Source organism: Drosophila innubila (genome assembly GCF_004354385.1).
Source record: "Drosophila innubila isolate TH190305 chromosome 2L unlocalized genomic scaffold, UK_Dinn_1.0 4_B_2L, whole genome shotgun sequence".
Taxonomy (NCBI): Eukaryota; Metazoa; Arthropoda; class Insecta; order Diptera; family Drosophilidae; genus Drosophila; species Drosophila innubila.
The window spans coordinates 25,074,251-25,086,755 of NW_022995372.1; the positions used below are offsets into that span (position 1 = coordinate 25,074,251).

At 33.2% G+C, this 12,505-nt stretch overlaps 1 protein-coding gene across 1 annotated transcript in view; it reads right to left on the reverse strand.

Moving 5' to 3' along the window:
• LOC117781684 (ATP-binding cassette sub-family C member Sur) overlaps positions 1-12,505 on the reverse strand; it is a 53,601-nt gene that overhangs the window by 32,819 nt on the left and 8,277 nt on the right. Inside the window, exons 2-6 of the mRNA XM_034618488.1 lie at positions 10,347-10,612; positions 10,078-10,253; positions 4,873-5,088; positions 2,403-3,075; positions 1,494-1,597 (exon numbers count right to left, since the gene is read on the reverse strand). Of these exons, the coding sequence (XP_034474379.1) occupies positions 1,494-1,597; positions 2,403-3,075; positions 4,873-5,088; positions 10,078-10,253; positions 10,347-10,612 (1,435 nt within the window). The remainder of the gene's footprint in view (positions 1-1,493; positions 1,598-2,402; positions 3,076-4,872; positions 5,089-10,077; positions 10,254-10,346; positions 10,613-12,505) is intronic.

The following is a 12,505-nucleotide window of genomic DNA, read 5'->3' on the forward strand; positions in this document are numbered from 1 at the left end:
GTTACATAACTTAAAGCAAGTAAGTATGTGTTACTCAAATAAGTAGTTATATATATTTTACAGAGTCTGGAAAACTGAATTGGTCGTTGACTATATTGATCTTGTGGATATCGATATGCTAAATTTATGTCTCAATATTAAAGTTAAGTACACAACATTGAAGGGAATCTCTAGCTAAGTAGTTACTCTTACTCGTATTACTCAATACAACTTTTTAAAGAATTGTAAACTACACTTGCTTGAATTTCCTGCCTGTATCGAGGATATTATTATTATTGTATATTGACAAACGAAAGCAAACACACTGACAATGCTTACACTACCAGCTAACTTAAATTTTAATTAATTTTTTACACAATATACCTATGCTATGCCAGACCGTCCGATTGTCTGGAAAATCCGATTCAAACTGCATACTAACGAGTAAATTATAATGCAGCTGTTGCTAGAACACTCCACGGTCCACACCGCAAATCCTAAGCCAGGTAAAGGAAGAGATGCCCCACCCAAAAACATTTGCAAATCAATTCATTTTGAGATAGAGAGAATAGTCCAAACTGGAAACTGGGTAGTCAATTTACACTACCCAGAAGGCTGAACCAAAGTAAATACAACCATATAGCTAATTATGCCGAACACATTTAATACTAATTAATTATGCGTGTGTATATGTTTATAAGTTTCATACACTGTGTGTGTAAGTATGCTTATGATACCCTGTTAAAAGTGGGCATTAATTTTTGGAATACGAATAGAATTTCGAAATTTTCAGCAAGAAATGGAAACGAATCTTTTACGTTGAAATTTTAATTTTAAATAGGCTTAAATGTTATCTACATATTCTGAATATTTCAGTAAGAAATTAAAGCACTAAATCTCACAGCAATATTCCATTCTTAATATTACAAAAGTTATAAAATTAAATAAATATAAAAAAGCATAAAGGCTCATACCAAATGTTAGTTCAAGCAAAAGTTATTGAATATTTTTATATAAATAATTAACAATTTCATTTAAAAATTATAGAACTTTTAGTATGAAATAGATATTAAATACTTGGAATTATTAAACTTAGTATTAACAGAGCATTGACAAACCTATCACTGACAGATACAGAATGACTGTTATTTAGTTTACTCATTAACATGTTTGTTTAATTAAAGAAAAAACCCAAGCTTTAAACTCTTTTGGCGTATTTAGTAGACATTCCCAAATATTTACATAATGTTTTGCAACATCATGGACATTTAAAATACAATTGCAAATAAAATTTGCACACAATGTGTTGGAAATTGCACAAATAAAATACAAATCAAATGCATTGCAATTTACGAGTATAGAAGGCCAATTACTGCATGAGATAAATCTGTGTGGTGCGATTAAAGCAACAACTTGAAGTGTTATAAATTAGGCTTCAATAAAAAAGTTGTACAAAAAATGGCACACAAGATGCTCGTAAATAACAAATACTTTCCAATTTCTAAGATACAAACCTTAAATGGTATAGCCCAGGCATAGTGAGAGATCCAAAAGAATTGCATAATATTGAGAGTGTCCTCCGTCATGTGATTCGTAATGGCGCCAATGTCATGAAGGCCTGCAGGCGGTACAATAAAATTGAATTAAATAAATTTTATTTGCATATTGAATTGTAGTTCAATCCAATATTTGTTTGAGGATTAGTAAGGATTATGGAGAAGTTAATTAAACATTTAATCTTGCAAAACAAACGTAAAATTTTTAAAGTAAACTCACATAATTAACCACATTTTATTAAAAAATTTAATTTTTTTCTTCAATATAGTACTTAAGAAATTTGTACTTTAACAAGCATAATTTTAAAATAAAGCTCACATTTAAACTGATTTCAAAACTTTACAGAGATACAAATTATTTTATTGACTAAACATTTCAATGATAGAGCTATAAGAAGTGCAGTAACTTTTATAATCAACTGATTGCTATCAACTTACTAAATTACTGGTATATCAAGTATATCAATCTATACTAAAAATAGAGTTCTGTCATAAAACCTATCGGGCAATAAACTTTTGCCGCTGGACATGTTGAAAGCCACTCGAAAAGCAATTTGTCTTTACGGGACGCACACAAAAAGCAACTCTAATCGCATCTAAAAACAAATAGTAGCTGCTTGTCGAAAGTACAACAATTGCGACCAGTAATGGCCACGCCCATTTAAGCCAATTACAAACGGACATTTGGCCAGGTTCGCTGGCAGCAAAACGCTTCAGCCGTAAAACTTTCAATTAACACCAAACGCACATTTACCTCTGTCAAACACGAGTGAGTTTGATATGGCAAAGGGAAAGAAAAGAAGGGAATAAGAATGGCAGGGTAGAAGGGGGTTAGAGGGGGCTAGAGGGACAAATCCAAACACTCACCGCCTGAACGCTCTGTTTGTTGTGTGGCATCTACCTCTGCAGGCGTATCATTGGGAGTCAACTTAATTTCGCCATTTTGTTGCACATGAGCAGTAGGAGCAGTTACAATGGCAGGGTTGCCACCATCATCATCAGCTTCATTATCACCATGAGCAGCATTGTTGCCACAACCGCTGCTGGCATTTAAAAGCAAACTTTTGCGATAAATTAGACCCTGTAGCGATGTTTTAATCCTGATGCCCGTCATATTGAGCACATGCGTTGAGGCCTGTGACAATGCGGCCTGTGCCAATGCGGCCAACAATACAAGCCAAGCAATGCTCCAGCCATTTGTTAACAAATCCCACCATCTGGCATAGTAAATTCTCACATCACCAATGCCAATACCCATACCCATACCCATACTGAATATCTCATCATCAACATCATCATAGTAAACAACATCATCGGCAACATCTGTGGCTGCATTAGGAGTGCCATCACCTCCCGTTTGGGGCTGTTCCTGTGCTGCCGCATAGAGTCCCTCAATATATTGCACTATTTGCTGTATGGCAAGTGGACCAATCAATGCAAATAAATCACCGGCCAACTTTAAAATGCCGCCCAATGCAAACATGCGCCAACTGTTCTTTATATAGCAATACCACAACGAAGGCGCCATATTCGATTTTTTCTGCAATAAAAGAATGAAAGCTATATATATATATATATATACTATAAATATTGTTAACGATCTATTAGGTAAATAAATCTATCAACCATACACCTCAAAAAGGAAAGTTGCTTACTTTATAGATCTTAATTTAATATACTTCCCGATTGTTCCTATGGCGACTATATAATCAAAACAAAGCTTCAATTAGAGGTCTTAAATAATTTAATAAGAGGCAAAGTCTACCGAAAAAAAAAAATAAGATCACATAAGTGAACATGTCCCAATATGACGGCTCTGCTTGAAATTCTGATTTATATTCTTCATCATTTAATTTAATGTCTTACAATTGTACAAAAAGTACGTTTGTGTTGTAATTCACTGTCCACTATATACATTACGTATACGGCATGTAGTCCGTATGAATAGTATGTAATTAATAAGCACATTAATACCAGACGTTATTTCGCTGCTTTGTCGACACTTTGTCATTAAAATTGCACAAAAAATACCGTAATTATATTAATACAAAAATTAAAAATAACACCCAAGTAAAAAAGATTAAGATAAAAAATTAAACGACTAAAGGATACTCAGGTTTGGATACGCCAAATAAATTTTAACTTTCGTAATATTTAGGATCATTGACGTTCTATAGAGAAAATACCGTATACAGTGGCTCTCAGCTCATATGACCCACTACTCTTACATATTAGAAAGTTTTAATTGATTTATCATTTAATGAGTTGATAATATTTGTTTAAATGTAAGTTTAATATTTTCTTTAATTTTTATGTTTGAATATTATATTTGAGTTAAAAAATAAAAACAAAGCATAGTTAAAAATGTAAACTATAACCTTATAAGCTAACCTGATATTCCAAATAAACTTTGACTTGTATAGTTAATTAATAAGTGCTTCTGATGCAATAATATTAAATTCAGATGTGAATTTAATTTCAAATATGATACTTTACGAGTTTCATATTTGTTGATACACCCATTTTACTCCATTTTATTTTCACAGGGCATTAAACAGACAATGATGAAACTTTCACTTTGTTATCAAGTAAATTGTAAAGTCTCTGGACTCATTGTCGACATTTCTTTTTTTTATTTTTTTGCATTGATAATTTATTGCATTTGTCCAACGGCAGCATTGCATTTAAATAAATAATTAAGCAATTTGCTTGTTGTGCATTTTGAAAATGAAATACAATATTTTCTTAATGGAATTTCAACAGAGTCAGCCAGAGTACGAACCAACATGAGAGCCAGTGCAATTTTGACTCTTCGGTCAGTCCAAAAAGAAGACTCAATTGTAACCTTTCTTTGGCCAGAAGCATTTAATTATTTGCATTAAAAATGTATGCTTTTTAATTAAATGATGCTTAATGCGTATAGTTTTCATTAAATGAATTTAATATATGGTTTATTATGTCTACAGTAAAAGCTCTGCATGGGAAAGATAGCCCAAGGCTGAAACGAAAATAGCTATTGTACTCCATGCATACTGCATTTAGCTGAACTATATTTAATTAACTATATAGATTAAATAAAACATAATAAAAAAATCAGAGAATTAGGTTTTTATGCCTGGGGACTAAATTTTGATTTTGAGTTGGTTTAAATACAAGACTATGAATAGGCAGAAAACTTTCCATTGGAATAATTAATTTCTTAGTTCAGAACATAATATTTATGTGTATACTTAATAAAAATTCTTTAAACAAATAAACTAACCAATAAAAAAAAGCAAAATATTTGTTGATTGAAAGCTTAATGCATTTATAATCTCCATTTCTTAATACAACTCACCTCCTTTTCCGTGTATATATACAGAAATCGGTCGTAATGTGCCCTAGCACTATCCTCCAAGCGCATATGACCAAGGTCTTCCAGTTCAAGAGGCTCTTTATAGCCCAACCAGAGTAACGGAGTTAGCCACCAGAAACAGGTTTTGGAATAGAATGTGGCATGGGAATGTTTATAGCCAATACGATCATAATCCTCCTCATAGTCGTCCCGATAGCGCTGTAATAAAAGATGTTTAAAGTTGTTTCAAAAAACTACAAAGATTAAGCTGAAAAAGACGAGCTTTGAATGAAGTTCTTCTGCGCTTGAAGTGACAGGGACACATAGCTTGCACGTGTTTTTGCACATTCTCCAGGCCAAAAAGGAAAACAAAGCCAAGCTGAAACTGGACCATAATTCAAAAGCAACTTAGCAACTGGTCTTAAGTTTCGCCAACAGATTTCACTTGCACCTTCTCATTCTTTTGCAGTTCCATCTGGTGTCAGAAGCAAAAAGACAAGATGACATTTTGTAGCCTTGCCTTGCATGTGTTACTGCCACTTGTAATAGGATACCCTGTATTTATACTACATATGGTATGTAGTGAAAATACAAATCAAGAAAGTAAGTAAATAAATAATTTCCTTTTATTTAAAAATAAATTAATTCGAAAAGCTTATTAAGCAATAGCTTTCTACTTATTAAAATAAATGCTTTGCTAGTCTATAAGTCCATAACTTTTTTGCTTATCTTTTGATATAACCCACAGGGTATTTGAAAGTTTATCAATGATGACGTTTTTTTTTTTTGTGTGTTTTTTATTCATGTTGTTTTTGGAATGCAACACGTTTTGTATGCTGCTCAACGCCTTAACAATGGCACTTCGTCTCGACAGTCTTTTGGCTTTTCTTTTGCCAGCCTTTTGTTCAGTTTGTCTTGCAGTTGCTGTTGTCGTTGTTACTGTTGCTGTTGCTGCAGATTGCCAGTTTTAACCAGTGTGGCAGTTGTTGTGGCATTTGTTGCACTTAAGCGCCTCTAAAGCAGTCGTTTTTGTGGCACTCGGCATGCGGTCAAGCACGCAACGCCTTGAAGTATGCAAACGCTTTGGCAAACTGACATAAATAAAATATTTGCCGAGCACCAAAGGCTTTTCGAGATGGAGAGAAAATAAGCGGCAAATCTGCTCTTAACCTCAATTAATATGTAAACATATTAAAATCCCACACCGCCTAAACCTACCCCCTTTCCAACAGAGATAATCCCTTGTTAAATTAAATAAATCTTTTGTATTGTCATCGTCAGGCGAGCGCGCTTCACTTTCCCTACTCCCTCTTCATCTGCTCCTCTGGCCCCTTCTGTGCCTACTTCTCGGCTATTTGCTCAGCTAATTTTACGCGCACGCTCTGCCAAAATGCAAATGCAAACTGCATTTTCCCCTCTCCCCTTACACTGTACCGCCTATCTCAACATCCGTTTTGCAGCCACAACAGCAACATCGAAGAACAAACCGTCCGACTTGTACACTAATACCCTAAAATTGTCGGGGTAACTGAGCATTCTTAAAATTTATGTCACATTGTAAAAAACCTTAATATGCAAAAAAAAAAAATATATATATATTCGATTTTCCAAGGCTCGATTTTCAACTTCTATAAAAAATTCTATCACATATTTATCCTAATCTTCAGAAAATTTGTTGACAATTGACTTTGTAAACAAGCGAATGTTAGTGATCCTTAAATGTCAAAGATTTCATTTGTCGCATATATTCGGAGTGCCAAGACTCGGTATTTATTTTTTAAGTTTCAACAAAATGAGTAACTATAGTTTTATTTCATACAATAAAACAATTTATTAAAAACGTATTATACAATTTTTTACTTATTTTAAATCATTGGTAGATCTTTGAAAATAGCTTAAAAACAAGTATGTTTCTTTTATTTAATATTTTTTTTTAAATTGAATTTTAAATAGGTGTTTTGATAGTTCAAAGACAAAAATGAATTCAAAAATATATTAAAGACAATATAATATTTGAAAAACTTTTATATTCCAGTAATATGTTACTTAACTGTGTTATTTACAGAGAGCTTAATAGTCAAGTATACTCGAACCTTTCTTATAATATAAATTTTAACTATTTTAAATCATTGGTAGATCTTTGAAAACAGCTTAAAAACAAGTATGTTTCTTTTATTTAATATTTTTTGTTTTGTTTAATTTTTAATATGTGCTTTGGTAGTTCAAAGATCAAAATGAAATCAAAAAGATATAAAAGACAATATAATATTTGAAAAACGTTTCTTTTATTTAATATTTTTTGTTTTGTTTAATTTTTAATGTGTGCTTTGGTAGTTCAAAGATCAAAATGAAATCAAAAAGATATAAAAGACAATATAATATTTGAAAAACGTTTATATTCCAGTTAATATATTACTTAACTGTTTTATTTACAGTGAGTTCAATAGTCAAGTATACTCGAACCTTTCTGGTTGTTTGTATTTTCGGATTTTGTGTTCAACGTTGCATGGCATTATTTGCTCACGCCCCTGACTGGCATTCCGCATTTTAGAAGTGGTCGCCACGCCCCCCAGCCACGCCACAAACTTCCTTTATTAAAATTATGCACTGCATGGTGGATCCCAAATTAGGTTGGGTCTTCTATCTCGACTTTCGAGCAGCGAGAGTAAATAAGCACAGCACGTGAAGCGGCATTTTGTCAGTGCCGCAGTTTCCGGTACTTCAGCTTTATGAATGGGAGTGGGTACGGGGTCGGTAGTGGTGGAAAAATGTTGACAAATGCCCAACGCTCAATTGTATGCTATAGTCTTTGACTATGCCTTTCGGTCCCTATCGTCTTTATTGGCTTGCATTTGCCCTCCTACCGAAAAGAAACTTTTGCAATCACCTCACAGAACGGCACTTACAAATGTGTAGCATACTCAGAAGCGTCTTTCATATGAACACAAGAATTTACATAGTTTTCTCTTCAATTTATGTTGGAAGTTGTTGGAAGGGGAAATGGCATGGTATCCCAATAACCGAAGTTTGCCTTCCATTTGACTTTTTAGCCTCAGCTGGCATTGATTTGATGTTTGAATATTACTCATACGACATGTGTATGAATATCTCAAAAGAAAAGTTGAAATAACTGCCAGAGAGTTAAGAGAGACAGCATGTCGAGCATGCCGACACATAAATTTAGCTAAGAATAATCAATAAGAAAAAGATTGAATGAAAAATGCATGAACGTTTGCTTATGTTCAAGTCAATGTTAACAGTTACTTTAGCATGTTGTAGTAGTGCTGTAAAGTTAATAATGTGACACAGGAAAAATTGTGTATTCGTTTATTGAACATCAATTTAAGTGCAGTTGAAGTTCAACTTAAGTGAAGTGAATCAGTAGTTTCTAATTCACAAACTACAACAACCTTCAGTGTGCCCCACTAAGTTTGGAAAAATTTATCTACACCTTATTAATTATTACTAAATACCTATATCCGTTCTTAAGACTATCTTTATATTTTATCGTCCTTATTTAGATTTTTTTAATTACAACTTTACTAAACTCATTAAAAATTAATCTTTAAAAACCATAGACTTCCATTAAATACTTTAACCCAACTGCGTATGCTCTAGTTTTTCTACAGTTAATTATTTCATTATTATAATAAATATTATACTTCACATTTAATCCACAAAATCGTAGTTTCTACTCTCCAGCTAATCACATCTTGCTATACAGCTACCAGCCCCACTAAGTATGCTATACTTTCTACTTTTTTCTACAACGATTAATATTTGATATGCACATTTTTCTGCCAGCTTATACACACACAAACACAGGCACAACCATTGTGTGCTACTATCACATGCAACAGCATTAGTGCATTTGGCTGCTTAACAATGACGAGCCGAAGAAGTTGAGGTCCAACTTTGGACCTCGTCGCACACAACACACCAACAGCTCCGACGGCATTAGCAAACACTGGCAAATATGTATATAAACAACCGTAAACCGTGAGTTTTATACTCCTGCACTGTCCGTGTCGCAGTCGCCATCTTCTTACCAGAGTCGAGCTCTGTCGAGTTTCTTCTTTGCATTGCCAAAAAGGTAAGCGGCAAAATCGTCTAATGTAACTTTAATGTTTTTATTTGCTTTCCTACTTTACAGCGCTTATTGCTCTGTGCCTCTTTTAGTCCTTTTTCTTCTTCTTCATTTTCTTATTATTATTATTGTTATTGTTGTTGGTCTCTTATTGCTGGGTATCTGTGTGGCGAGTTAGTTTGTCTGTGTGTCCTGTGTGGCAACTTTGGATTTCCGGTCTCAAGCGGAAATAATGTCAAGCATGAGGAGACACACGAACTGAGACTAAAGCTTTTCTTCTGCCGAGTTTTGCGCTTGTTTCAACTGTTTAAATATTGAAATAGTTTTTGGGGGCATATTATATGTTGAATTCGTTAAAGGGATTTGCCAAAGCAAGCTTGCAGAAATATGCGTACAATGAAATACATCTTAAAATAGATTGGTTCAAATATTAATTTAAATTAATAAAATACCTCTGATTGGGAACCAAATTAGCTTGCTAGTAGTCCTATTAAGATAGCATTTCTGATTTTAAATCTTTTTAAAATCAATTAACTGAATCTTTGATACTAACAAACTAAAATAGATGTGCAACTTCCAATGGAAAGTTTCCTGAATAACGAAAATTAAGATCACGAAAAAAAATTCTTGAAACAGAAATACATGTTTAAAATTTGAACAGCGAGGAATAAGTAATATTTTTTTTTTATATTTTGTATTATTAAGATATAATATGGTATATTAAATCTAAAATTGCCAATACAGATTAGTAGTACTAGCAACTTATTCGGCCTTCAACTCTAGTAAATTATTTTTGTTATTTGATGATGAGACACTTTCAGTACAGCTATTTTTTGATTCTGTTAAATCACTAAGTATCGTACTTGTTCAATGTTCATTTATTTAATTTTTTTTGTAAGATATTTTCAAATTTACCATTAATTATTGTGTATTTCACGTCAATATGCCTTAACTAGACATCAAAAATATATTAATTAAATAAAAGCATACGAAACCTAATCTCATAGAAAGGATTTGTTGTGTTTATTCTTATAATTAAAACCTTAAATGACCTTATATTATTGATATTCTTTTGGCAACAGACAATTTAATGGAAAATAATAGATTTGACCTTTGCTTACCTCTTTATAAATGGTATATCCATCAAATACGGCCAATGTCAATAAGCTGAGCACGGTGATGCTGACCAAGCTGGTCTCCAGTTCCAAGAAATCTTCATAATAGAACACCTCGGCTAACTCATCGATGCGCAGTAAGAAAATCAACATTTCCACGGCGATGCTGCCGTACAAGAAGTCTGTGAAATGAGACGACGTTGGATTAATTTTACTGACAGCAAGTTCTTAGTATGCCACACACACACACTCACAAAAGGCACATAGATACATACCTGTCACCTTTTTGCGCTCAAGCAGACGATGATAGCACATTAGCATAATTGTGAACAGAATGGCGGCCAAAGCGTTCCAAACGGCGCCAGCACCGATGACAATCATAACATTCAGTTCCATGGGCGACGACTCAAAGAGCTGGTTCAGTTGCTCGACATTGCGCTGTGGCAACAGACTCCTGGCCAACTCCAGACTATTAACGGCCAGCAGAAGCAGCAAAACAGCTGCGCGCAAATTGTGAAATGCTAGCAAAGTTTTATGGCACCTGCAATGAAAAGCGGAAACGGAAACAGCAACAGAAACGTTAATAAGCAACCAAGCACACACTGTGAAATAGTCAAAGATGGTCAGTTATCAGAGATGTCAGCGTGACGGAAGCACGACTATCGTGACAAAAAAAAACTCATAAATACAGTCAAGGATTGTGCGTTGTAAAAACTTTCAAAGATGTTTGGTTATACAGATCGATAAATCTTGAACACGAGCACTATACAGAATCAGTCAAAGATGATGAATTAAAAAAACTGTAAGTTTAAACTGTGTATCGACTTTAAAATTAAATTGTACAAATCGCCAAATAAATCATCGATTTCAATAATACAAATTTGTAAACAACAAGAAAAAAAGGATGTAGTTCTAGTAAATATTTAGATGTATTCTAATCCAAACCATCTTCAGTAAATTAATCTAATTAAAGCAGCTGAAAATCTCTTCGGCAAACTTAATTCATCGATTTTTCGAAGGTCACGAATATAGATAAATTTTCATTATTTAAAACATTTAAATATGTCTTTTATTAATCATTAATAAATTTTCTTTAACACTTCAAGAGTTTTAACTAAGCACATGGGATCATTCGAAAACATTTTAGATTAACTTTGACTACCGGAATTCCCTGCATGACTTTGCTTAAGAGATAGTTGACAGTCTTTTATTAATCATTAATATATTTTCTTTAACATTTAAAGATTTTTTTAAATCACATGGGATCATTAAAAAACATTTTAGATTAACCTCTACTCTCTAAATTCCCTGCATGACTTTGCATAAGAGATAGATGAGAGTCGTGATTTATTTTGCTACCCACGTGTTTTAAGCGTTGTAAAACTCACGACACGTGCGCATGACTAGATTGATAAATTGGTAGATAGGTAGGTAGAAACGGTAGCTACTCCATACTACAAGCAAGTGGGTAAGTAGTGAGGCAAAGCAGAGCGCATAAATATTACAATATCAACAATTTTGAGTTTAATTAAGTGAAGTGGCAACCAAACCAGACTGGCTCTCTTTGTGTATGTGTGTGTGTGTGTATAGAGTGTGTGCCTGTTCAAGTGTTTTTTGTAATTGCCACAATTATATTCAAGTGTTTATGCTACACGGCTTCTCTCTCTTTTGTCTGGTCTGGTTTCAAGTTCAGACTCAGCTCCTGGCACATCTGTTTGTTGTTGTGTTGTTGTTGTTGCTGTTAGGCCTGGCCATAATCTTAAGTATGATATATGGCGCCCACTTGACTGGCGCACTTTTTGATTGCATTTCCATGGTTTCACATTCAAAATAAGTAACAAAGTTTTAATAGCCATTAAATTTGAGCCTGAGATCAGATTAGGCTAAAAATGGGCATACTCAAATCAAAACTCTTTTATAAATAGAAAAGCATGCTATTTTTATAAGGATTAAAGAGTAAACTCCTTTTAATATGAACATAAGGTTGGTTTCGTTAATGAAATTGTTTAAATTTTCAATTAAATCCAGCCGATATTCCGATATATACAGAGGGTCGCCTAAATCTGATTGAGATCAACTGAGACTGGTAGCTATGGTCTGTATTTAAGAATAAAATTAAGTTGGTTGTTATCAACATTTTTAGCAGACTTCTTCTGAATAACTGTAGAAATTTAAAAAAAAAAAATTTTTAATGAGTCTATAACCAATATAAGGTTCCTCTCACTCTATGATTCTCTGTGAAATTCACTATTAGCAGATAAGATAATCTGTTGATTCTAGTCGATCCCAAAAACATCTTCAACAAAATTGTACAATTACATAGAAAACAAAATTTTTGAAGCTGAATATTTTCAAGGAAAAGTTATAGGGATATTTAAGTGCTTAATTTAAGTACAAAAATATTTCGTTAAATTAATTAACAATGATTAACGTT